The following is a 21780-nucleotide window of genomic DNA, read 5'->3' as shown; positions in this document are numbered from 1 at the left end:
TAATTAAAATGCAATCCCTGCAAGTGCTGATTCCAGTGTTCTGCCTGGCACTCCTTGGCCAGGCATGCCAGGACACAACAACAACAACAACAACAGGCACCAAGGATTGGTGGCAAAATGCGCAGTTTTATCAAATATATCCACGTTCCTTCATGGACTCTGATGGCGATGGTATTGGCGATCTAAATGGCATCACCAGCAAGCTGGAGTATCTCAAGGATTTGGGAGTAACAGCAGCTTGGCTCTCGCCTATTTTCACGTCTCCGATGGTGGACTTTGGTTATGACATCTCCGACTTCTTCGACATACAGCCAGAGTATGGTACAATGGATGATTTTCGTGCGCTCATTAAGAAGGCCAACGAATTGGGTCTAAAAATTATTCTGGACTTTGTGCCCAATCATTCAAGTGATGAGAACGAATGGTTCAAGAAGTCCGTGAGGCGGGAAAAGGGCTACGAGGACTTTTATATGTGGCACGATGGTAAAGTTAATGCGGAGACTGGCAAACGGGAGCCGCCATCCAATTGGCTCCAGGGGTTCAGGGGCAGCGCCTGGCAATGGAATGAGGAACGTCAGCAGTACTACCTGCATCAGTTTGCTGTGCAGCAGCCGGATCTAAACTATCGCAATCCGGATGTTGTGGCTCAGATGAAACGTGTGCTGCGCTATTGGCTGAATGAAGGAGTCGCTGGATTCAGATGCGATGCGCTTCCAGTGTTGTTCGAGGTGGAGCCAGATGCGAACGGCCAGTATGCGGATGAGGAAGTGAGCGGACTGACTGATGATAAGGATGACCGTAACTATTTAAAGATGGACCTTATTGAGAATCGCCCCGAAACCATTGATATGACATATCAGTGGCGCACAGTGATGGACGATCATCAACGCATTTATGGCGGGGATACAAGGGTTCTACTAATTGAGACCTATGCTCCGCCAGCGTATACAATGCAGTTCTATGGCAATCGCTCTGTGGAGGGAGCACATCTGCCCTTCAATTTCAATCTGATTACGGAGCCGGCGAAGAAAGGTGTCTCGGCCAGTTCCATTAAGACAGCTGTGGACAACTGGCTGCTGAATATGCCCGCGGGACGCACTGCCAACTGGGTAATTGGCAATCACGACCAGCGAAGATCGGCTAGTCGTTATGGCGTGTCCAATCTAGATGCCATGAATATGATAGTCATGATTCTGCCCGGTGCCAGTGTTACCTATCAGGGTGAGGAGCTGGGTATGATTGATGGCTGGATTAGCTGGGCAGATACTCAGGATCCCGCTGCTTGTAATTCCAATCAGGAGATCTATGAAAAGTTTTCCCGTGATCCCTCTCGCACACCCTTCCAGTGGACAAGTGGCTTAAATGCGGGTTTCTCCACAGCATCGAAGACATGGCTGCCTCTCGCCGAGGACTATAAAACGACTAATGTGGAGACGGAATCAGCAGCAGCTCGCTCTCATCTCAAGATCTACAAATCACTGGTTGAACTGCGCAAGAGCTCGAAAACTCTACAGAATGGTGCCACCAAGTATGATGTGGTCAGTGAGAATGTGTTTGTGGTCAAGCGGTAAGTTAAGAATAACAAGAAAGAAAATATTCAAGTTTCCCAGTCGATGAAAGCAAACCGAAACATATCAAAGTCAAAGCTTTTATAATTCTTTCAGTAATCGAATAAATAACTACATTTTCTTTGTTTCGTAACAGCTCACTGTCTGGCTCGCCCAGGATTATTCTTGTGGCTAATTTGGGCAGCAGAGGCATCACCATTAATCTGGACCAGTTTGACACGACTTTGCCAACACATTTGACCCTGAAAATACGTAGCCTGAACTCGAGCAAGGCAGAAGGGTAAATTATAATTTTTTTTTTTTTTTTGGCTCTGCTCAGAATTTGGTAATCTTTACTTATCTGCATATATTTTCCAGGGCTCTGTTTGAAACGAATGGTCTTAGCCTGGCTGCTGGGGAGGCTCTGGTCTTAAGCGACAGTTAAATACAATAAAGTTTTTTCAGTTGGACTAATTTTTTAAGTCTAACCAATTAAATTTGCTATCGCACTTTCAAAAACTTTCGACAGCTCAGGCAGCTTTCGGGTGTTCCCAAAAGCAAGTATGCCGACTCTTGTATAAATAAATAAGCAAACAAACAAATCGACAAACAAACCACTCAGTCCACCGCACATACACATGCACATAAACCTTCGCACACACTCACAAACAAATCCACACACACACTCACATGCTCTCAGATAGGCTCAAGTGCCCGGCGACCTCATGTAATTTCCGGCAAGGCGCGGGGTCTGCAACGAGGCTCGCCATTTAAAGTGTTTACACACAAATTAAAGTCAAGCTGCGAACCGTCTCGTATTTTGTATTTTGTGTTTGTGTTTTATTTTTTTGTGTTTGGTACTTTGTATTTTACATATTGCTTGCTCAAAGGGAAACAGCAACCGAAAAGCAAAGTATGCGTAACGCAAAGTAAATACAGATACAAGTGGGGGGCCTATAGGCTCCAACAGAAGTCCTGGTCGCCTTTGAAGTCGCAAAGCTAAAAGCGAGGGTCGCTTTAAATCGTTGTAAAGAAAAATCAAAGACAAGTAGTTAAATTATACAAATACCTTATCTTTCCCTAAATCCCTTTATCGTTATTGTATATTGCTACGAACTTACAAATAAATAAAGAATTGTATATTGTGGACTTCTATATATGGACAACCTTTGGCCTACTCTAAGAATAATGCAATTAACCCTCACTGTCGAACTTTCGTATTGGTTAGGCTTCTGAAAGTGAAATTTCAATTACGCTATAGATAATTAAATTGCGTTTGCACGTGGTAATTTGTAGTTGTCAGCCATGCAAGGGGAATGACGCATACCACGACACGTACACAACCCAAAAACATAAATTCTGCAGCCATAGAATAAACATTTGTTGCCAAGAGATCCCAAAGAGATAAGAGCTGGAACACAATTTGAGTAAACAACAATCGAGTCATTAACACGCATCTGGGCGAAGTCCCTTCAAGTACCTTTTCGGATTTTATCTGCACACTTAAGTGGCCTTATGACTTGATTAAAGAGAGAGTTAACTACCAAGACAAAAATATATACCCTTTGAATTTAATGAAAGCGTATAACCAAAAAGCCCTCAACGTTGTCGAGACATTATTAATAATAATACAAAAATAGCCTAAGCGCTCGGTTAATGTCTAGCGCATGAGCAATTATAAAAGTTGTAAGAGAATACACAAATCAAGTTAAAAATAAAAGAAAACAATTTGTGTATACATATAAAGCGGTTTTGTTTTGTTTTAATGGGAAATGGGAAATGTGTCAACTCAACATCGTGTTGTTTGCAGACTGCGGATTAACTTCGACACAGATTAGGTTGCAGCATTGGCTAAGAAAATGGAAAATGCTGCATGCTTTGAGGGGCCAACAGGTGATTGAACTATATTCAAAGTTTAAGGGGTCATCTAAGAACTTAAACACTTGCAAAGGTTTTTAATCTATGTTATTGGTACAATTAAATAGTACTGATAAAGGGTTGATGTGTAGATATCCAACTGATATAAGTCGTCATAAGCTTAATTCTATTGCTCACTCCACAAAACTGCAACAGCGACCAATGGACTTTTATCTTTTATCCCCTTTCGGTTACATTAACTGTCATCGTTTTGGTTTCAGTTAAGTGGGCAGCGTATAAATTAGCCCACAAACCCACATCTCAGCCCTTTTCTTAACGATGCCCAGCGGTTATGTGCCAAGTTCGTGGTGAGTTTAATGACAGAGAGATGAGTTACTCTGGCTTTTGGCTGGATACTAATTAATCCAAAAGTATTAGCTACAGTAAGTGCACTCCAAATAGCTGCAGTTTAAGTTTCAAGGTATAATTTAATTATGCATAATTTATGTACTGAGAGATGCGCCTTTTAATGCGGGTTAAAATTCTTAAATCTTCTGTTTTTAAAAGGCAGTTGAAAATTATTTGAAAATGTTGTGAACCATAAAAACTTGATGTGTTTGCCTTGATGGGATTAAAGCCACATAAATTCGAATATACAAATCATTGAAAGGTTAAAGTGACTTTCCAAGCTTACCTGACCAAACCCGTACGTGATTCGCATAGAGCAGATCAAAAAGCAGAGAAAACGGACGAGGCTCGTTAACAACTTAATAATAACAACAACAACAACAACAACTGAACAGGGACCTAAATATATCCGGAAAATTAGAGAAGGTAAATGCAGGTGAGACGCACTCAAATATTAAGCATACGATGCTTGTACAAACAAAAATTAATATGCAAACGCTGTTGTGGCTGAAATACATTTAGTAAATGTGTCGCTGCATGCTTTCTGCTTACAAAATTACAACAGCTTACAAACTTAATGCATTTCAAAGTTTTCGTCGATGACGAGGTAAAAGTTTTCGTCCTGCTTTCATCGTAAATCTGCGAAAAGCGTCTTAAACTTAATACGTAGTGCGCTGATTTTTTAAGCGTCCTCTTTTCTCGAAATTAACTTCATTATCTTCAAAAAAAGAAAATATACAAAGGCCCGCAAACGAGGCAACATGAAGGCAACAACCTGGCTTCTTCTTGCGGTTTTGGACTACACATATATGTATGTATATAGCATATTCCTTATTCATTTTTATTTATTTATTTTTTAGTTAAGTTTCAGGTCACGTAACCGGGAGTAAAGTGCCTCAGACTCTGGATTGGATTGTGTCTGCGACCCTTTTAATGGGTTGTCGAGTCACGCGGCCATTTACACGATTTTTATACATTTTGTAGGCCGCTTTGCCGCATACTGCTAATTTTCCAATGTCCGCACAATACCGCAATGACTACAAAAAGATGAATGTATGAATTTATATCGGCATCACTTTCAATTCCTATAGCTTTGGGCTTCAAATTGTGATAAGCGGCTTAAGCCGACATCCGCATATTATTTTCAATTCCTGTTGTACTTTTTGAAACTAGTTTTGACTTGTGCTATGTTCTTGTACACATTTCCATCATAGACAATTCGACTAGAGTTATGACATTGAATTTATATTTTCAGTGATATATATAAATGTATCTATATACAGATATATGTATATGTTCATTATTTATATAACAGTTTCATCCACATCCAGCAATTTTTCTCTACCTACCCCGGTCAGGTATATCCTCTATTCGAGCAGTGAACTCTAACTTTGTAGTTAAATCGTTCAGTTAAAAATCCTTTAATTTTTCCTTGTTTTCCTTGAACATTATCTTTACACAACTATTTTTAGCATGCATGCAGCCATTTTACGGCTACCATTTCAGACTAAAATACGAACTGCTTTAACCCACATTTATTTTTTTTCTTTTTAGTTTTTTTTCTTCTTTTTTTTACGTAATTTGTAATTTGCTGCTAACAGGGTACTGTTTGAGTTACAGTTCCGGGCATGTTTCTGATGGTTTCGTGGTTGGGGGAAGTGCGCAGTACATCATGAGAATAGCCCCGAGGTGAAAACTCATAATAATTTCACTTCATTTTTTATGAGTAAATTAAAAAGCTAACCCCCATTCGTTGCTGGATGTCGTTTGCCATTCTGGTCGTGTCTGTGCCCGCACCACGCTACCGCATCCACCCACATTATAGGTGGGAATCGTGAAGGGGGCCAAGTGGCGGAGGCAACGTCAACAAGGGAAACTTTACGGAATCAGAGAGTCGAAGGTTTTTCTGCTGTCTGCTGCAACACACTGCGTATGCGTGATTTGTGTGTCTTATCAATCACGTCTAATGGAATTTCTTTTCTGCGGCCACATACTTGAGGCAGACAAAGTTCCCTAATATTTCATAATAATTTCGTGTTAAAATTGAAAAGTTGTCCAATGTTGTTTGACAATGAATTCTATACAGGAAAGAAAAATCACACATACACATACATATATATATGTATATATATATTTATATTTATATTCATATTATTTTGGTTAACTTATGACAAGGCATATAATTTGAAGGACACCTAAACAGACTCCACAATCAAAGCCGCGTATGGCTGTAATGTAAGGTTGTTTAATGTGACGCTATCCCTGTAAGTAGAATAAAAACGAATGTCATAAATTGAGCTATTGATTAAGAAATGGTTTTGTTAACTTACCCAACACTGGCCTTGGCTTCCGGATTGAGCAGCTTGATCTTATAGTTGCCCGAGGCATAAAGTACGCTGGCCACATCAACTCCACTGACACTGGTGTCCAGCACATTGGCCACCAGCACATAGCTTTGCTGTCCACTCAGCGATCTCTTAATGGCCAACACATTATCATTGATAGCCGCATATCTCGTTGCACCATATTGCAACGTCTTCAGTTGACGCAGCTGCACCAACTGTTTGTACAGCTTGAGATGACTCGAATCAGCGGCACTCTCTGTTGCCACATTAACCGACACATAGTTGGGATTGATGGGCAGCCATGTTTTGCTGCTTGTGGAGAAGCCCGCGTTCAACTCGCTGCTCCAGTGGAAGGGCGTTCTCGCCGGATCTCGCGTGAACTGCTCGTAAATCTCCGGATTCGAATTGCAGGCAGCCGGATCACGTGTGTCCTCCCAGCTGATATCCAAATCAGTCATGCCCAGCTCCTCACCCTGATATGTAATGCTCACGCCCGGCAGGAACATTTGCAGCATGTTCATCAAATCGATGCGCTGCTCTCCATAACGGCTGCCAACGCGACGCTGATCGTGATTGCCCATCTACAAAGAATATTCAAAGCATATTATTTTCCATTTTATTTACCAGTTAATTAGTCTTTAAAATACTTACCACCCAATTGGCTGTCTGCCCGGCTGGCATCTGGCTCATCCAGCTATTGATGATCTTCACAAAACCGCCTGCATTCATTTGTGTGTTGTTCTTGTCACCCTGACCGCCGACAATGAACTGAAAGTTGAATGGTATCTGAGCGCCCTTCGTGGTGTGATCTCCATAGAATTGCATGACATAGTCCAGGTTTGAATAGGTCTCCACCATGAGGACTCGAGTATCGCCGCCATGCACGCGCTGATAATCGTCGAGCAGTTGACGCCACTGATAGACCATGTCCACAGTTTCGGGCAGATCCTGCGTGTAGATGTGCTTCAAGTAGGAGGAATCATCTGGATCATCTGTATATCCACTCAGTGGCTCGTCCGGATAACGGCCCTCAGAGTCGGGCAGCACCTCAAAACACCAGGGTACGGCATCAATGCGAAAGCCGGCCACGCCACGATCCATCCAATAGGTGAGAACACGTTTCATTTGGGCGACGACCGCTGGATTGCGATAGTTGAGATCGGGCTGCTTGACCGCAAACTGGTGTAGATAATATTGTCCACGTTGCTCATTCCATTCCCAGGCGCTGCCTCGAAAGGCCTGCAGCCAATTGGATGGCGGCTGCCGGTCGCCAGTGGCATTGAGATACCCATCGTGCCACACATAGTAATCCTCGTAGCCCTTCTCGCGCCTAACGGACTTTTGGAACCAAACATTCTCATCACTCGAATGATTGGGCACAAAGTCCAGGATAATCTTCAGTCCACGCTCCTTGGCTGCTGCAATCAGTTCATCAAAATCCTGCAGTGTGCCATACTCTGCCTGAATATCATAGAAGTCGGCAATATCATAGCCAAAATCAGCCATAGGTGAGGTAAAAATGGGCGATAGCCAAGTGGCCGTCACGCCCAGATCCTTGAGATAGTCCAGCTTGGAGATGATGCCCTGCAGATCACCAATGCCATCGCCATTGGAGTCCTTGAATGAGCGCGGATAGATCTGATAAAACTGCGCCACCTGCCACCAATCACGAGAGCCGCTCGCTCTCTCCAGGTCCACAACAGCCGCCTGGCTGCTCCAGCAGATCGGACCCAAACAGAGCAACGTAACTAACAACTTATATAAATATTCCATGACTGACTAGCAAATTTTTTGAAAGCGGCTTATATACGAAATACACAGAGTGATAAGCATTGAGTGCATTGCTTGTATATAAGTATTTATTTGGTTAAGCGTTCTAAGTATATTAATTAAATAAAACAAATGAGTACCCGCTATCAATTAAGTGTGAGAAGAGCTCGACGATAGCTCAGATAGAGCGCTACTTGAGCCAATAGCAAATAAATACCAAAAACGGGCAGCTGGCGAAGCTCTCCATTCGTATAGTAAGTGTAATAAGTAGTTGTGCTTCTCACAATCAGCGACTCCTTGGGAAGCAATTGCAATGAGCTGGTATCGATGAGATCACTAAGAATTTGAAAAGAAATGAATATCGTGTAATTTCCTATATATAAATTAAAATTTGCAGAAAAATTGAGTATGACTGGCAGTAGGCAGGCAGAGTAACTCTCGAGTTTCTCGATTATCTTGATAATATATAAACCATGTTCTTCTGACCAGAAGTATCATAGATGAAGATATTAATAATTTCGCCAACACAATCTGTAGTTGTTAGTTTTTCATTACTTACCCCACTTTCAATTTGGAGTTGCCTGCTACGAGCACCACTTTCATTTGGGCTGGCAAGTCACTAAAGCTCTGCTTGAGATTGACTGTCTCCACGTCATCGAAGATATTCATCAGTGTCAAATAGATGAAGTCATGCTGAAGATAGCTAAGTAAATACAGAGGGCATCAGATAAAATGGACTTCAAGCACTGAAACCCACAGAGCACATACCGCTTAACACCGAGTACAGCACCACACAAGGCCTTCACTTCCGTTTTGCCCAGTTGCAGCGTTTTCGTTTGTTTTTTCAGCTGCATCAGCTGCTTGTAGATATTAAGGTGACTCTGGGGCTGCTGGCGTTCCTGGTCTACGTTGACCAGCTTGTAATCCGGGGCAATTGGTAGCCAAGTTTTGCTGGCATTGCTGAATCCTGCATCACTGCTGGCACTCCACTGGAAGGGTGTGCGTTCGGGATCGCGTGAGAATCGCTCATAGATGCTGGCATTGGTATTGCAGGCCGAGGGATCCTGTGTGTCCTTCCACGATATCCACACATCTGTCATGCCCAGCTCTTCACCTTGGTAGGTCACACTGGCACCCGGCAATGTTGTTATCAGCATATTCAACATGTCGACGCGATCGGAGCCCAGGCGCGAACCCACACGCGACTGATCGTGATTGCCCAGCTGTAAATTACAAGATCAGGGGATTAACTTAAGCATATATATATATGTATATATCAAGGGATGCTTACCACCCAGTTGGCAGTGCGACCCTCTGGCATGTGCTGCAGCCATTTGTTAATGGTTCGAGCATAATCCTCCGCATTCGACTTGTTTGAGATTTCGGTTATCAGCAGAAAGTTGAACGGCAGCTGAGCACCATCCACGGTTGCATTGCCGTAATACTGCATCTCAATATCGATGGGTGAATAGCTCTCGGCCAGTAAAATGCGTTCAGCGCCATCGTGGAACTCATCGAGTACGGCACGCCACTCGTACACCATCGCTATTGTCTCCGGCTGGTCAACAGTGTAAATGTGCTGTAGATAGCCATAATCATCGGGATCGTTGACCCAATCGTTGCGCGGTTCATCGCGATACTGACCCTCAGCATCGGGCGCTATCTCGAACAGACTCGGCACAGCATCGATGCGAAATCCAGCCACACCCTTGGACAACCAAAAGCGCAAAACATTCTGCCGGGCAAGATTTTGAAGATGATTAATGTCAAGATCTGCGTAGATCAGACACGATCCCTCTGCTCACCTTCATTGTGTCTCGCACTTTGGGGTTGCGATAGTTGAGATCCGGTTGCTTCTTCAGAAACTGATGCAGATAATATTCCTTTCGGGTCTCGTGCCATTGCCAGGCGGAACCGCGAAAGACGCTCACCCAATTGCTGGGCGGGTAGCGAGTACCGTTCACCATTCGCCCGGGATGCCACACATAGAAGTCCTTGTAGTCCTCCTCACCAGCCGCCGATCGCTTGAACCAGTCGCATTCATCGCTCGAGTGATTGGGCACAAAGTCCAATATGATCTTCATATCCAATTTCTTGGCGATCTTCATCAGTCGCTCAAAATCGGACATGGTGCCAAAGATTGGCGCTATCTCCGTGAAGTTGGCAATATCGTAGCCAAAATCCGCCATCGGTGATGTGAAAATGGGCGAGAGCCAAGTGGCCGAAATACCCAATTCCTTCAGATAAGGCAGGCTGTCCGCAATGCCTGAAATTGCCAAGTGTTTTTTTCATTCTACACCGCTGCTTTGTTCTCATTTTTATTTTGATATTGGCTCACCATTCAAGTCGCCCACGCCATCACTATTGCTATCTTTGAATGACCTTGGATAGATTTGATAGAAGGCGCCAGCTTGCCACCACTTGGGCTGATTATCATCGTGATCGATGTCCACAAAGTCTGCATGATAGTTGGGAAATGGCTGACTCAATGTCGGTCCAATGAACTGCAGCATCAACCACACTAGCAAAACGCCCATGCGGTTCACCATTTTCTCCTCTTTCCACTTTTTTCCTCAGCTTTATTATTGTGTATACCGTCGCTGCTGGATCTGAACGTGACAAGCAAGCAGAGATGACTGATAATCAAATGCAAAATACTTGCGTACCATGCCAATTTACAAGCGATTACCTCTCCACTCTCTTTGCGTACAGCTCTCTGGCAACGCTGAGCTTTTATTTTTAGTATTCATGTGATCGATGCTGATCTCTTGAGAGAAAAAGAATAGAGAGAGAGATAGGGAGAGAGAGAGAGAGAGAGAGAAGGAGAGAAGGAGAGAAGGTAGACAAACATATTTAACATTCAATATGCAAAATCTGTACTTCCGCCACATGCCAAACTTTTGTGTTGTTTTCATTTATTTACTGTATATGTATATTTGTAGTTGTCAACCACTGTATCAGTATACATGCAATATTTATTGCATGTTGTCGTTTATCGGATTTGCATGTTTCTAATAATATACATACTTACATACATATGTATATATGTACACTTGTATGCATGTTTATACTTATGTGAAGTGTCCGAGGCGTTAGAGATTAGATGATAACATTAACACTATCGATTCATTGTTTATTATTATAGATAATCGTAATAAATAACTCTTGTTTAAATTGTATATTAATTTGGATTGATTATACACATACATATTTCATGTCAATTAAATGATTTTCAATTAAATTCAATACACAAGCATATGTATGTTTACAAACACGGTCTCAAGACTTGTCCCCATAAAATCAGTCCACAAACGAATCAATCATCAAGATAAAATGCATTTTTATTATAATACAGAACTCTATGTTTCGGCTCATACAGTCGTTGTGGAGCGCAGAACAATGGACTCGTAGGGCATTAGGGTGACACTGCTAGCGGAGACCTTGTCGCCCAGCTGCTTGATGGACTTGCGGGTGACCAAGGCGTACTGGAAATTATCTGGCAATCCGTCGAAGACATCGTGCAAGTTCACATTCTCAATATTGTCGAAAATATTTAGCAGTGAGATGTAAACGTAATTGCCACTCAGATAGCTGTCAAGTGATTAATATAGATAGTCATTAGGGGCAAAATTGGGAAACCCATGGGGATCTTAGCTTACCGCTTGTTAGCCAGGACATAGTGGCTGACTGCCTTGACATCGGCGGCACCCTGCTGGATGGCTGGCTCCTTGCGCAGCTGCTGTAGCTTCTTGAAGACATTCAGATGGCTGAGTGCAGCACCGCGCTCCGTCTGCACATTGCGCTGGGCATAGTCCTGGCCAATTGGCAGCCATGTTGTGCTGCCGGTGGTGAAGCCAGCCATGTTGCCATCGGTCCACTGCATGGGTGTTCTAGCCGGATCACGTGACATGGCCATATAGTTCTCCTCATAGCCATTGCATGCCTGAGGATCTACCGTATCCTTCCACGAGACATAGCCATCCAGCATTCCAATCTCCTCGCCCTGATAGGTGATACTGCATCCGGGCAGTGTCAGCAGCAGAATATTGAACAGGTCAATACGATCGGCACCGAAACGGGAGCCCACGCGGTTCTTATCGTGATTACCAATCTGTGCGCCGTATCGGCGTCAATTGATTACCGTTAGCAATTAGTCACATGGTCTATTATGAGTTCTTGAAGTTCTCAACTTACCACCCAGTTGGCGCTCTTGCCGTTCGGCATTAGCGATAGCCAGTTGTTAATCAAGTACTCGTAGTGATAGGCATCGGAGTCTCTGTTCAGATTGCTTATCAGCTGGAAATTGAAGGGTATCTGTGCCCCCTCCGCCGTCGAGTTGCCATAATAGTGCATCACAACCTCAATTGGGGACCAGGTCTCCACCATGAGTATGCTACAATGACAAAGATCATTACGTAAAGGAGATGACTTTGGTCAGAGTTTATATTGTTCAAGTGCCCCGGAAAAGAGTAAATGTTTCCCCAGTGAGCACTTTCTCGCTGACTTACCGCTCTTCACCGCCGTTGTCCGCCTGGAACTGATCCAGAATCTCACGCCATTCGTACACCAAATGCGGCGTCTCGGGCTGATCGACCGTATAGATCTTGTGGGTGTAGCCGTACTCATCGGGATCGTTGGTCCAGTCGTTGCGGGGCTCATCTGGATAGTTGCCATTGCCATCAGCCTGAATCTCGAAGGCGTGATAGATGGCATCCACACGGAAGCCATCGACGCCCTTCTCCAGCCAGAAGCGGAGCACATCGTTCATCTCCTCGCGGACGACGGGGTTGCGGAAGTTAAAGTCGGGCTGCTTCTTATGGAATTGATGCAGATAGTACTCCTGGCGACCCTCGTGCCACTCCCAAGCGGAGCCACGGAACACGCTCACCCAGTTGCTGGGCGGTCTGCGCACGCCGTTCTCAACGAATCCTGGATGCCAGATGTAGTAATCCTTGTACTTCTCCTCGCCGGCAGCGGATCGAATGAACCAGTCGCAATCATCGCTCGAGTGGTTGGGCACAAAATCAAGGATGATCTTCACATTGAGCTGCTTGGCACGCGACACCATATTCTCAAAATCCTCCATCGTGCCAAAGAGGGGATCCACCTCCTTAAAGTCGGCAATATCATATCCAAAGTCGGCCATAGGTGAAAGCAGGAACGGCGACAGCCAAGTCGCAGTAACTCCGATCTCCTTGAGGTATTCCAACTTCTCAGTAACACCATTCAGATCGCCAACGCCATTGCCATCGCTGTCCTTGAAAGAACGCGGATAGATTTGATAGAATGAGGCTGTCTGCCACCAGGGGGCAGTGGCATTTACGGCCAAAAAGCCCAATCCCACTAATAAGACAATGCCAAACCAAGTGGTCATTTTGAACTAAAGGAGTTGCAAGGTCCATCCAACTCTTATATGCCCTCAACGGCGATGAAAATGATCGAATCTAAATTGTAAAACATATGGAATTAATGGCTTATCGGTCACCCTCTTCACTGGTTGCCAATTTTATAAATTTATGGATCAATTGGCTTAGATTTCATATGGCAAAATATTCCGATTAAGGCACTTCAACCGCTCATGTCAAATATTAAGTAAACATTTAGGCAACCAAGTGTTAATACAAAGTGGGGACTATATTCTAATTTTTGCTTAATGCATAGTTAATTATGTTAAAAATTTAATTTTGTTTTGGGCTACAAGCCAATATATTTCACAAATTTATTTATGTCGTCAAATAACTTCAGATCATTTCAATTTAGGAAAATATGTTAATGCCAATTTTCTGTATTTTACTATCTGCGTAGGCATTTTATGCCTGCTCAAAATGTATTTGCTAAAAATACCCCCAGCAGAAATATGGTCATAAATTGATAAATCGACCATGGGCCTGGGCAGGGTCATATCTTTTATGAAACAACGAAATGTAATTGATGTTTATCTGTCGCATGATCTAGAAACGTGAAACCAGAATAGCGATAACATAAAGCTTCCATAAATGCCCACTACGTAGTTTATTATGCAGAGACTATTGCAACTTGAACATGCTTTGGCCATAAACAATTCCTAAATGGAGCCCCAGTTCTAATCAGTGTGCGATAGTTTCCAATAATGGTGGGCTTATCTCGTCCTTAGCTTATCACTTATCAGTGCGGCCCGAGTGCATAAATAGAGGCCGTGGTTAATCCGTTGCCGCAATCGCCATTCCGACACCATGTTGGCAAAAGCTTTGACATTGTGCTGCCTGATGGCACTCGCACTGCCAACTTTGGCTGAGGAAGGCTGGTGGCGCTCGGCACAGTTCTATCAGATCTATCCGCGCTCCTTCAAGGATAGCGATGGCAATGGCGTTGGTGACTTGCAGGGTATGTCTGAATTTCCTATGTGGTGCAAACCAAACCCAAACTAAATTTTATATTTGCTATTGCTTCTTTTTAGGTATTACGCAACAGCTGGCATATCTGAAAGAGATTGGCATCACAGCCACTTGGCTATCGCCGATTTTCACGTCGCCCATGGCGGACTTTGGCTATGATGTGGCCAATTTCTATGAAATTGATCCGGTCTTTGGCACCATGTCTGATTTCGAGGCACTTGTGCAGAAAGCCAACCAGATGAATATTAAAATTATTTTGGACTTTGTGCCAAATCACTCGAGTGATGAGTGCGATTGGTTCATCCGATCGGCAGCTGGCGAAGAGGAATACAAGGACTTCTATGTGTGGCATACTGGAAAGGTGGTCAATGGAATTAGGCAGCCACCAAATAATTGGATTAGCGTATTCCGTGGATCGCAGTGGACCTGGCATGAGGGTCGTCAGGCCTACTATCTGCATCAGTTCCATGCCAAGCAGCCGGATCTGAACTACCGCAATCCCAAGGTTGTTGAGGCCATGAAGGATGTGCTCCGTTTCTGGCTGCGCAAGGGTGTATATGGCTTCCGTATCGATGCCGTGCCGCATGTTTTTGAAGTCGAAGCCGATGTCAATGGCAACTGGCCCGATGAGCCGCGCAATCAATATGTCAGCGATCCAGAGGATTATGCCTATTTGGATCATATCTATACAACTAATCAGCCCGAGACCATTGAGCTGGTCTATGATTTCCGCCAGGTGCTTGAGGAGATAGATCAGGAGCTGGGTGGCGACGACCGTATCCTCCTAACCGAGGCCTATGCCCCACTGGATGTCCTTATGCAATACTACGGCAACGACACCCGCAAGGGTTCTCAGATCCCATTCAACTTTGAGCTCCTCGCCAACGTTCACTACGACTCGAATGCGTTCGATTACGCGCAGCTGATCCACAACTGGCTGGACAACATGCCCGCTGGCCAAGTGGCCAACTGGGTGCTGGGCAATCACGACCAGAGTCGAATTGGATCACGACTCGGGGCGGATCGCATCGATGCCGCCAATATGCTGTTACTGATGCTGCCCGGCATTAGTGTGACCTATCAGGGTGAGGAGCTGGGCATGCTGGATGTTTTCATCAGTTGGGAGGACACGGTGGATCCACAGGCCTGCCAGTCCAATGAACAGGAGTTTGAGCGCCTTACACGCGATCCCGTTCGCACGCCATTCCAGTGGAGCGATGAGGCAAACGCTGGCTTCACCAGTGGCCCAACCACCTGGCTGCCCATCTCAAAGGACTACAAGCTGGTGAATGTGAAGCGGGAGCGTGGCATCGCCCTCAGTCATCTTAATGTCTACAAGCAGCTGCGTGCCCTGCGAGATGAGCCCACCATGAAGGATGGCGATGTCACCGTCAAACCCATTGGACCCACTGTGCTGGCCTTCAAACGGTTCGTCGCAAATCATTTGGGTTAGGAATTCCTTCTGAAACTGAATTCTTTATATCTACTTGCAGGTCTCTTCCTGGTCATAAGTCGTACATAGTCGTTTGGAACCTGAACGATGATGTTGAAACGGTTATCCTAGACTCTGTCTTCATCGACCTGACCTCCGAGCTGCGCTACGTTGTTGTCACTAACAAAAGTATTCGTCGCAAGAAGTAAGTGAAGTCTTCAAAATGTAATGCTTAAATTGTAAATTAACTTGAATTTTTTCTCATTTTTGTAGTGATTTGACCTATGCCAACTCAGTGCTCTTGATGCCCAAAGAAGTTATTGTACTTAGCACTGTTTAACAACCTGATTTCTCATTTTTATTAAGTTCATTTGTGTTCGTTGAATATCTGCAATGTCAATTCAGATTAGGCAACCAAAAATATCATATAAAATATAATACACATATACGCACACGATTCTTGTCGATATATATATATATGTATATACCTTATAACAGGTCGTAATTATTCCTTATCAACCTATTGAGGTGTGTTTGATAAGCCAACTCGTTGGACTTATAACTACCACAACTTCGACACTCGCATGATTGAGTTGAAAATAAAAATGTGATATTGAAATATTGATATTTAGCGAGAACCTTTAAATAACTTCTTACGCATATTAGCTAAACTACCAAGCTGCTTTTAATTGAGTTATATGGCACATAGCTTCAATCATGATTAAGATTGCGAAATGCACTGACTAAATTCAAACTCGTGACTCAGGCCAGCCAGCGTAGTACGATTGCTTCATATGGCATCAGTATTATTCGCCCTTTCAGATCAATAGTCTCTCTATAAAAAATATAATTGTATGAGCAGCACTTCAAGTAAATGGAGTTTAAACTTACCCAGGTGTGTGTACAGAGTAGGCCGTCACAAGTATGTATTCAAATACTCTATCCACCAGAGCATCAATTATTTCCATTTTATTGCCCATGTTGACTAGAATGCGATACTCCTCATTGTGATTATTGGTGCTGCGGTGTAGAATATCTCATTCAGTGACAATTTTTCGAAGTTGCTTTGCTTGTCGCTTACCGCACAATCTGGAGGACCTGTTCCGTGACTGCCGTGTAGGAGAATCCATTCGTCTGCTTGAAGGCCATAAAAGCAGCGGAACTCTTTAGCTGCTGCAGACCCTTGAACACCTGCAACGAGGAACGAGCCACGCCCCTTTCAGTTTTCACATTATAACGCTGAAAGTCGGAACCAACGGGCAGCCAAGTTTTCTCAGCCGTGGAGAAATCGGCATTTGTAGCTGGAGACCATTGCATGGGCGTTCTTTCGCCATCCCGATCATCGCATGAGATCTCAGTGCACTCAGTCTTCACATTGGACATGCCAATCTCCTCCCCGTAGTAGGTAACCGAGGCACCTGGCAGTGCATTCACAATCACATTGAGCAGATCCACCTTATGTGCACCCATCCTATCAGCCACACGCTGTGTGTCGTGATTGCCCACCACCCAATTGGCCGTCTGGTGATTCGTCCACATGGTCTGCATCCAATAGTCAATAGCACCGACAACATCCTTGGCTGTTGAGTAGCCGTTAAGATACATCAGCTGAAAGTTCATAGGCATTTGGGTGCCCTGCCGCTCGCCACTGCCAAAGTAATCGCTCAGCGTTTCCACTGAACTGTACGCCTCTGCCAGGAGCACACGTGTCTCGCCACCATGCTCTGCCTGATATTTTATCAAGTAATCCCTCCATTCGTACATTAGCTGCACAGTCTCTGGTTGATCCTTGGTGTAGATGTGATCAAGATAGTCGTAGCTATTGGGATCGCTGTTCCAGCCACTTAGCGGCTCGTTAGGGTAGCTACCATCGGCATTCCGAAGCTCGTAAATGTGCGGCACGGCATCGATGCGAAAACCATCGACTCCCCGATCCAGCCAGAAGCCCAGCACGTCCAGCATATGCTCGCGCACCATGGGATTACTGAAGTTTAGGTCCGGCTGCTTCACCTGAAACTGGTGCAGGAAATACTGCTGTCGCGTCTCATGCCAGGTCCACTGTGATCCACCGAAAACGCTCACCCAATTGCTGGGTGGTTCGCGTTCACCCGTCTCCGCATTCACCCTGCCATCGTGCCACACATAGAAGTCATCGTAGCCATCGAGTCGTTGCACAGATTTGTGGAACCACTCACACTCATCGCTCGAGTGATTCGGCACAAAGTCCAGTATAATCTTCAAGTTCAGTTTCTTGGCTTGCACCATCATGGCATCAAAATCATCCATTGTGCCAAAGATCTGATCAATTTCCTTAAAGTTCGATATATCATAGCCAAAATCTGACATGGGCGACTTGAAAATCGGCGATAGCCAAGTGGCTGTGATGCCAATTTCCTTCAGATACGCCAGACGTTGCGTAATGCCATTTAAATCGCCAACGCCATCGCCATCGGTATCCTGGAAGGATCGCGGATAAATCTGATACAGCGCCGCATTCTCCCACCAATCGATGTCCTTGGAGCCAATTGTGGGACTCACCAACAGTGCTGCGAGCAGACCTAGAAGTAGTCGCGTTAACATGTCGCTCGCGTTTGAGTGCAGCTCAATCAATTAGTTAATAACAATTGCCAGTTTCCCATGTTGCGATAGTAATTGGGTCGATAAGACCAGCTATTCTCGTATACGATATACGACATTCAGTATATTGTAAAGTATTGGTATATGGCATGTCACACACTTTATTGGCATTGTTCATAGATTACACGAGTTGCTCTTGTGCTTTTTAACACCCTGCTGCCAATGGCAAAATGAGTTTATCGATAAAATGTAACTAGAAACATACAATTTATTTCTTCTAACCTAAGAAATCAGCAATAAAATTAAAATAGTTCCACAATAATTGGGAATGAAACCTGTATTTTATATAAATTAATTTAAAAGTACACTATACTATAATATTAAAATATGTATAAGTTTATGTTACAGTCAACGAAAGATAGACACCTGTTCAAGATCAATCCATAATTATTTTCTTTCAACTACATTTCAAGGTATTAGTTAGTCGAGTAATTTTCTCTAAAGCACACTTCTTTTATGATATGATTTTTATGCGACCCGAGTATAACATTGCGATACTCATCGGCTTAATCTTTAACATTTTACAATGTGTGTTTCTGGAACATTTAAGGGAAAGTATATTTTCCCGAACGAATCATGTTATACGTCAAACCTATATTTAAAAGCAAATCTAATGTATTTATAGATTCTAATAAAAAGTATCGTGTCTAACTACGATTTGTTATATGAAGGTATGCTACAAAATAACCTTTAAAATTACTTTCAGTCTATAATCGCTTAAGAGTACATTTTCGTGATTGAAACTAATGAACTGTGTTATATTACAGAATTTTTGAGCTAATTTTACAGGTATTTCGAGCGAACACCGAAATAAAAAAGTTGAATTATCCTTGACACAACAAAATCCAATGGTTGAAAAGTTCATGTTCATGTCCTTCTGACCACTTGACAGCTGTGACAACTGTGACAGAGCTCTCACTTGCCATTTTTAAAAATGCTTGACTTTATTTTGACAAATTTTTTGTCAACCCACGGCCATTAATAACTCGATGTGCTTTCAAATAAATTACACTGGCTTAAGTGTGCATTTCGTTAATTAATGGCAGTAGTTAAATGTGGATTTGTTTGCTAAACTAGAGTGTTGGCCAGCGGTGCCAAAAGTCAACTTAATTAAAATATCTTCTGTTATTTCACCGGTATTATTATTATTATTGTTAATAATATTAGTATTATTATTACTGTCATTACTGGCATTACTCAATCAATATTAGTATTATTATAATAAGAACATAATAATATCAAACAAATTGAATTAGTTTTATGTTCGACTCAAATGTTGATGTTATACCAAGTAGCCAGAAGATTGGCATGTCAGATTTGGCAAATGTATATTAAAAAGATGACCAATAATTGCAAATGTGTAATGTGTTTTACTTACTCGCTTATTTATGAGAATATAGAGGGAACTCAGGCGATATTTAAATAATTACAAAATGAAACCGGATGATTCTTTTTCACAGTTTGTTCATCAATCATAAATCATACTCGGGTCGTTTTGGAATTAATATTATATTTATAAAAATGGGGAACGGCCAAAGAGTGTAAGACTTATACTCAGATTTGATAGGCAATATATTATTCTATGATGTGGAATCATTCCAGCATTTAATTTATATTTTGATATTATTGTATTCAAATTTTAATAGAATTCAGTGCAATCTTTGACAGGTTTATAAACCCAATAATTTATCAATGTACATTTTCCAGTGTTGTTTCTTTTTTTTTACTGAATTGAACAGATTTGGGGGCTCGCGATGTTTTGCAACTGAAACGAGTTTTGGATAGAGGATTGAACGCGTTTCATCGTTCAGCTTTTGATGCACTTTGGCATTCTTTTTAATAATAATATTAAGCGATATGTTGTCATATCTATCTAAGCAAATAATATTGAAATAACACTGGGTTTGGCGGGTAATTCCACACATAATTCGGGGTAATGGGATTGGATGCAAAGGGGACAAGTCATAAAAAGAAGACGATTTAGTCAACATCCAGTTCGGAATAGTATAAAAGGCAGCAGTTGGTCAGAGTGGATCATCAGTCAACGTTCGTTCTTTACGCACCACAACTGCAACACCTTCAAGTTAAAATGTTCAAAATCGTGAGTTAATCGTTGACGAAAGTAAGTAACGATAATAATATCGACAATCTGTATGTTTTCAAGGTGATGATCTGCGCTTTTATCGGCCTGGCTGCCGCTGCTAGTGAGGATGCCCACGCTGAAGTCGTTTTGCGCAAAGATGATGTCCGCCACGACGGTTTTGATTCCACTCTTGAGACCACTAACCACATTACACGCGATGACCACGGCGATGAACACGGCAATATCTATGGCAGCTTCGGCTGGATCTCCCCCGAGGGCGAACATATCAACATCAAATACGTCGCCAATGAGCACGGATACCAGCCATCGGGATACCCAATTCCCGAGGCACTTGTGCGTGCCGTTGCCTATAACATTGAGCATGCTCATGCCCCCGAAGCCCACCACGGCGGTCACCATTAGAACAATGTTCGCCCATGAGCCGATCGCTTGGACTGGACTTGGAACGTACAACGGTGTAGTCTCAAAATAATTCACTATTGTCTTCAAGTTATTCACATCTAAAGAATGTTTATTTCAAACAAGATTAATAAATACATTTTTGCAATGAATGCCACAATGGTTTACTGATATCTCATGTATCTATACAGCTTCGAAAATTTAATAACATTTGAACGGCGTCATTTCTTTCTGGTAATCTCGTTCATCACCACAGCATTAGTTTATTTATACCCTTCTATTGACAATACCTTCTTATCTATATAAAATATGTTGTTATAAAATTCGTATAAATAATTTATTGCATTGCTTGCTTAATTTAATCTACTCGTGGGAATTAACTAGTAAATAATTGTTATTCGAAATTATCACATTAAATGAGCAAATAGACATACAACTAAATAGATACAAAATAAAACAAAATATGTATTAAAATTAATTCTGATACTTCCCATTCCTTGATGTAGCATAGTGAACTACATTTTGTTGATGACATTTGCAAGGTTATCAAATGTGGATGACAAATAGTTTGAGTGTAATAACAATTTTTTGTTAGTGACTTTGTCGGTTATCTTCCAATAAGGCCCCTTAGGGGTAAACTTCTATAATTTCAAGTATGCTTTTAATTCTCGCATACTTCCTATCAGATGATTATTATTGCAAACTGACTAATGCCCGATGCACTTCTGTTGCTGTGATAACAACAGAAAAAGCAAAAACAACAACAAATTTTCCACAATCGAAAATCACAGTTTCAAAAAGCTAATGCGAAATCGCATTTTCTGATTTGTCATTATAAAGTGCTTTGGTGTTTATACTTAAAACGAATGACATTCGAAAGTGGTATTATTATACTCAGTATGGTTGC

At 42.7% G+C, this 21780-nt stretch overlaps 7 protein-coding genes across 7 annotated transcripts; 3 read left to right on the top strand and 4 right to left on the bottom strand.

The window, feature by feature from the left end:
• LOC6560189 (maltase A1) lies at positions 1-2149 on the top strand. Its single transcript, XM_001985914.3, has 3 exons — positions 1-1567; positions 1705-1848; positions 1926-2149. Exons 1-3 carry the CDS (start codon positions 9-11, stop codon positions 1990-1992), a joined length of 1770 nt encoding a protein of 589 aa, XP_001985950.1. The 5' UTR covers positions 1-8; the 3' UTR covers positions 1993-2149.
• A 3778-nt stretch (positions 2150-5927) lies between these two features.
• Positions 5928-7945, bottom strand: LOC6559038 (maltase A3). The gene is made up of 3 exons (XM_001985913.3): positions 6809-7945; positions 6143-6738; positions 5928-6074 (listed from the first exon to the last, which is right to left on the bottom strand). Exons 1-3 carry the CDS (start codon positions 7928-7930, stop codon positions 6008-6010), a joined length of 1785 nt encoding a protein of 594 aa, XP_001985949.1. The 5' UTR covers positions 7931-7945; the 3' UTR covers positions 5928-6007.
• Positions 7946-7949: 4 nt separating this feature from the next.
• On the bottom strand, positions 7950-10566 carry LOC6559030 (maltase A3). Its single transcript, XM_001985912.2, has 6 exons — positions 10266-10566; positions 9733-10193; positions 9219-9662; positions 8696-9150; positions 8487-8630; positions 7950-8263 (listed from the first exon to the last, which is right to left on the bottom strand). Exons 1-6 carry the CDS (start codon positions 10474-10476, stop codon positions 8074-8076), a joined length of 1905 nt encoding a protein of 634 aa, XP_001985948.1. The 5' UTR covers positions 10477-10566; the 3' UTR covers positions 7950-8073.
• Positions 10567-11250: 684 nt separating this feature from the next.
• Positions 11251-13330, bottom strand: LOC6560350 (maltase A3). Its single transcript, XM_001985911.3, has 4 exons — positions 12436-13330; positions 12122-12320; positions 11587-12038; positions 11251-11518 (listed from the first exon to the last, which is right to left on the bottom strand). The coding sequence occupies exons 1-4, from the start codon at positions 13299-13301 to the stop codon at positions 11299-11301; spliced, it is 1737 nt and encodes a 578-aa protein (XP_001985947.1). The 5' UTR covers positions 13302-13330; the 3' UTR covers positions 11251-11298.
• A 794-nt stretch (positions 13331-14124) lies between these two features.
• Positions 14125-16185, top strand: LOC6560349 (maltase A3). The gene is made up of 4 exons (XM_001985910.3): positions 14125-14290; positions 14364-15729; positions 15795-15938; positions 16007-16185. Exons 1-4 carry the CDS (start codon positions 14140-14142, stop codon positions 16071-16073), a joined length of 1728 nt encoding a protein of 575 aa, XP_001985946.1. The 5' UTR covers positions 14125-14139; the 3' UTR covers positions 16074-16185.
• A 215-nt stretch (positions 16186-16400) lies between these two features.
• On the bottom strand, positions 16401-18329 carry LOC6559349 (maltase A2). Its single transcript, XM_001985909.3, has 3 exons — positions 16815-18329; positions 16625-16753; positions 16401-16568 (listed from the first exon to the last, which is right to left on the bottom strand). Exons 1-3 carry the CDS (start codon positions 18311-18313, stop codon positions 16496-16498), a joined length of 1701 nt encoding a protein of 566 aa, XP_001985945.1. The 5' UTR covers positions 18314-18329; the 3' UTR covers positions 16401-16495.
• Positions 18330-20447: 2118 nt separating this feature from the next.
• On the top strand, positions 20448-20934 carry LOC6560077 (larval cuticle protein 1). The gene is made up of 2 exons (XM_043216103.1): positions 20448-20471; positions 20535-20934. Exons 1-2 carry the CDS (start codon positions 20460-20462, stop codon positions 20874-20876), a joined length of 354 nt encoding a protein of 117 aa, XP_043072038.1. The 5' UTR covers positions 20448-20459; the 3' UTR covers positions 20877-20934.
• Positions 20935-21780: the final 846 nt, after the last annotated feature.

The sequence above is a fragment of the Drosophila grimshawi genome, unplaced genomic scaffold (assembly GCF_018153295.1).
Source record: "Drosophila grimshawi isolate 15287-2541.00 unplaced genomic scaffold, ASM1815329v1 contig_1367, whole genome shotgun sequence".
NCBI classification, from domain to species: domain Eukaryota; kingdom Metazoa; phylum Arthropoda; class Insecta; order Diptera; family Drosophilidae; genus Drosophila; species Drosophila grimshawi.
The sequence above is the reverse complement of the archived record's forward strand: the minus strand, read 5'-3'. Positions and strand labels throughout refer to the sequence as shown.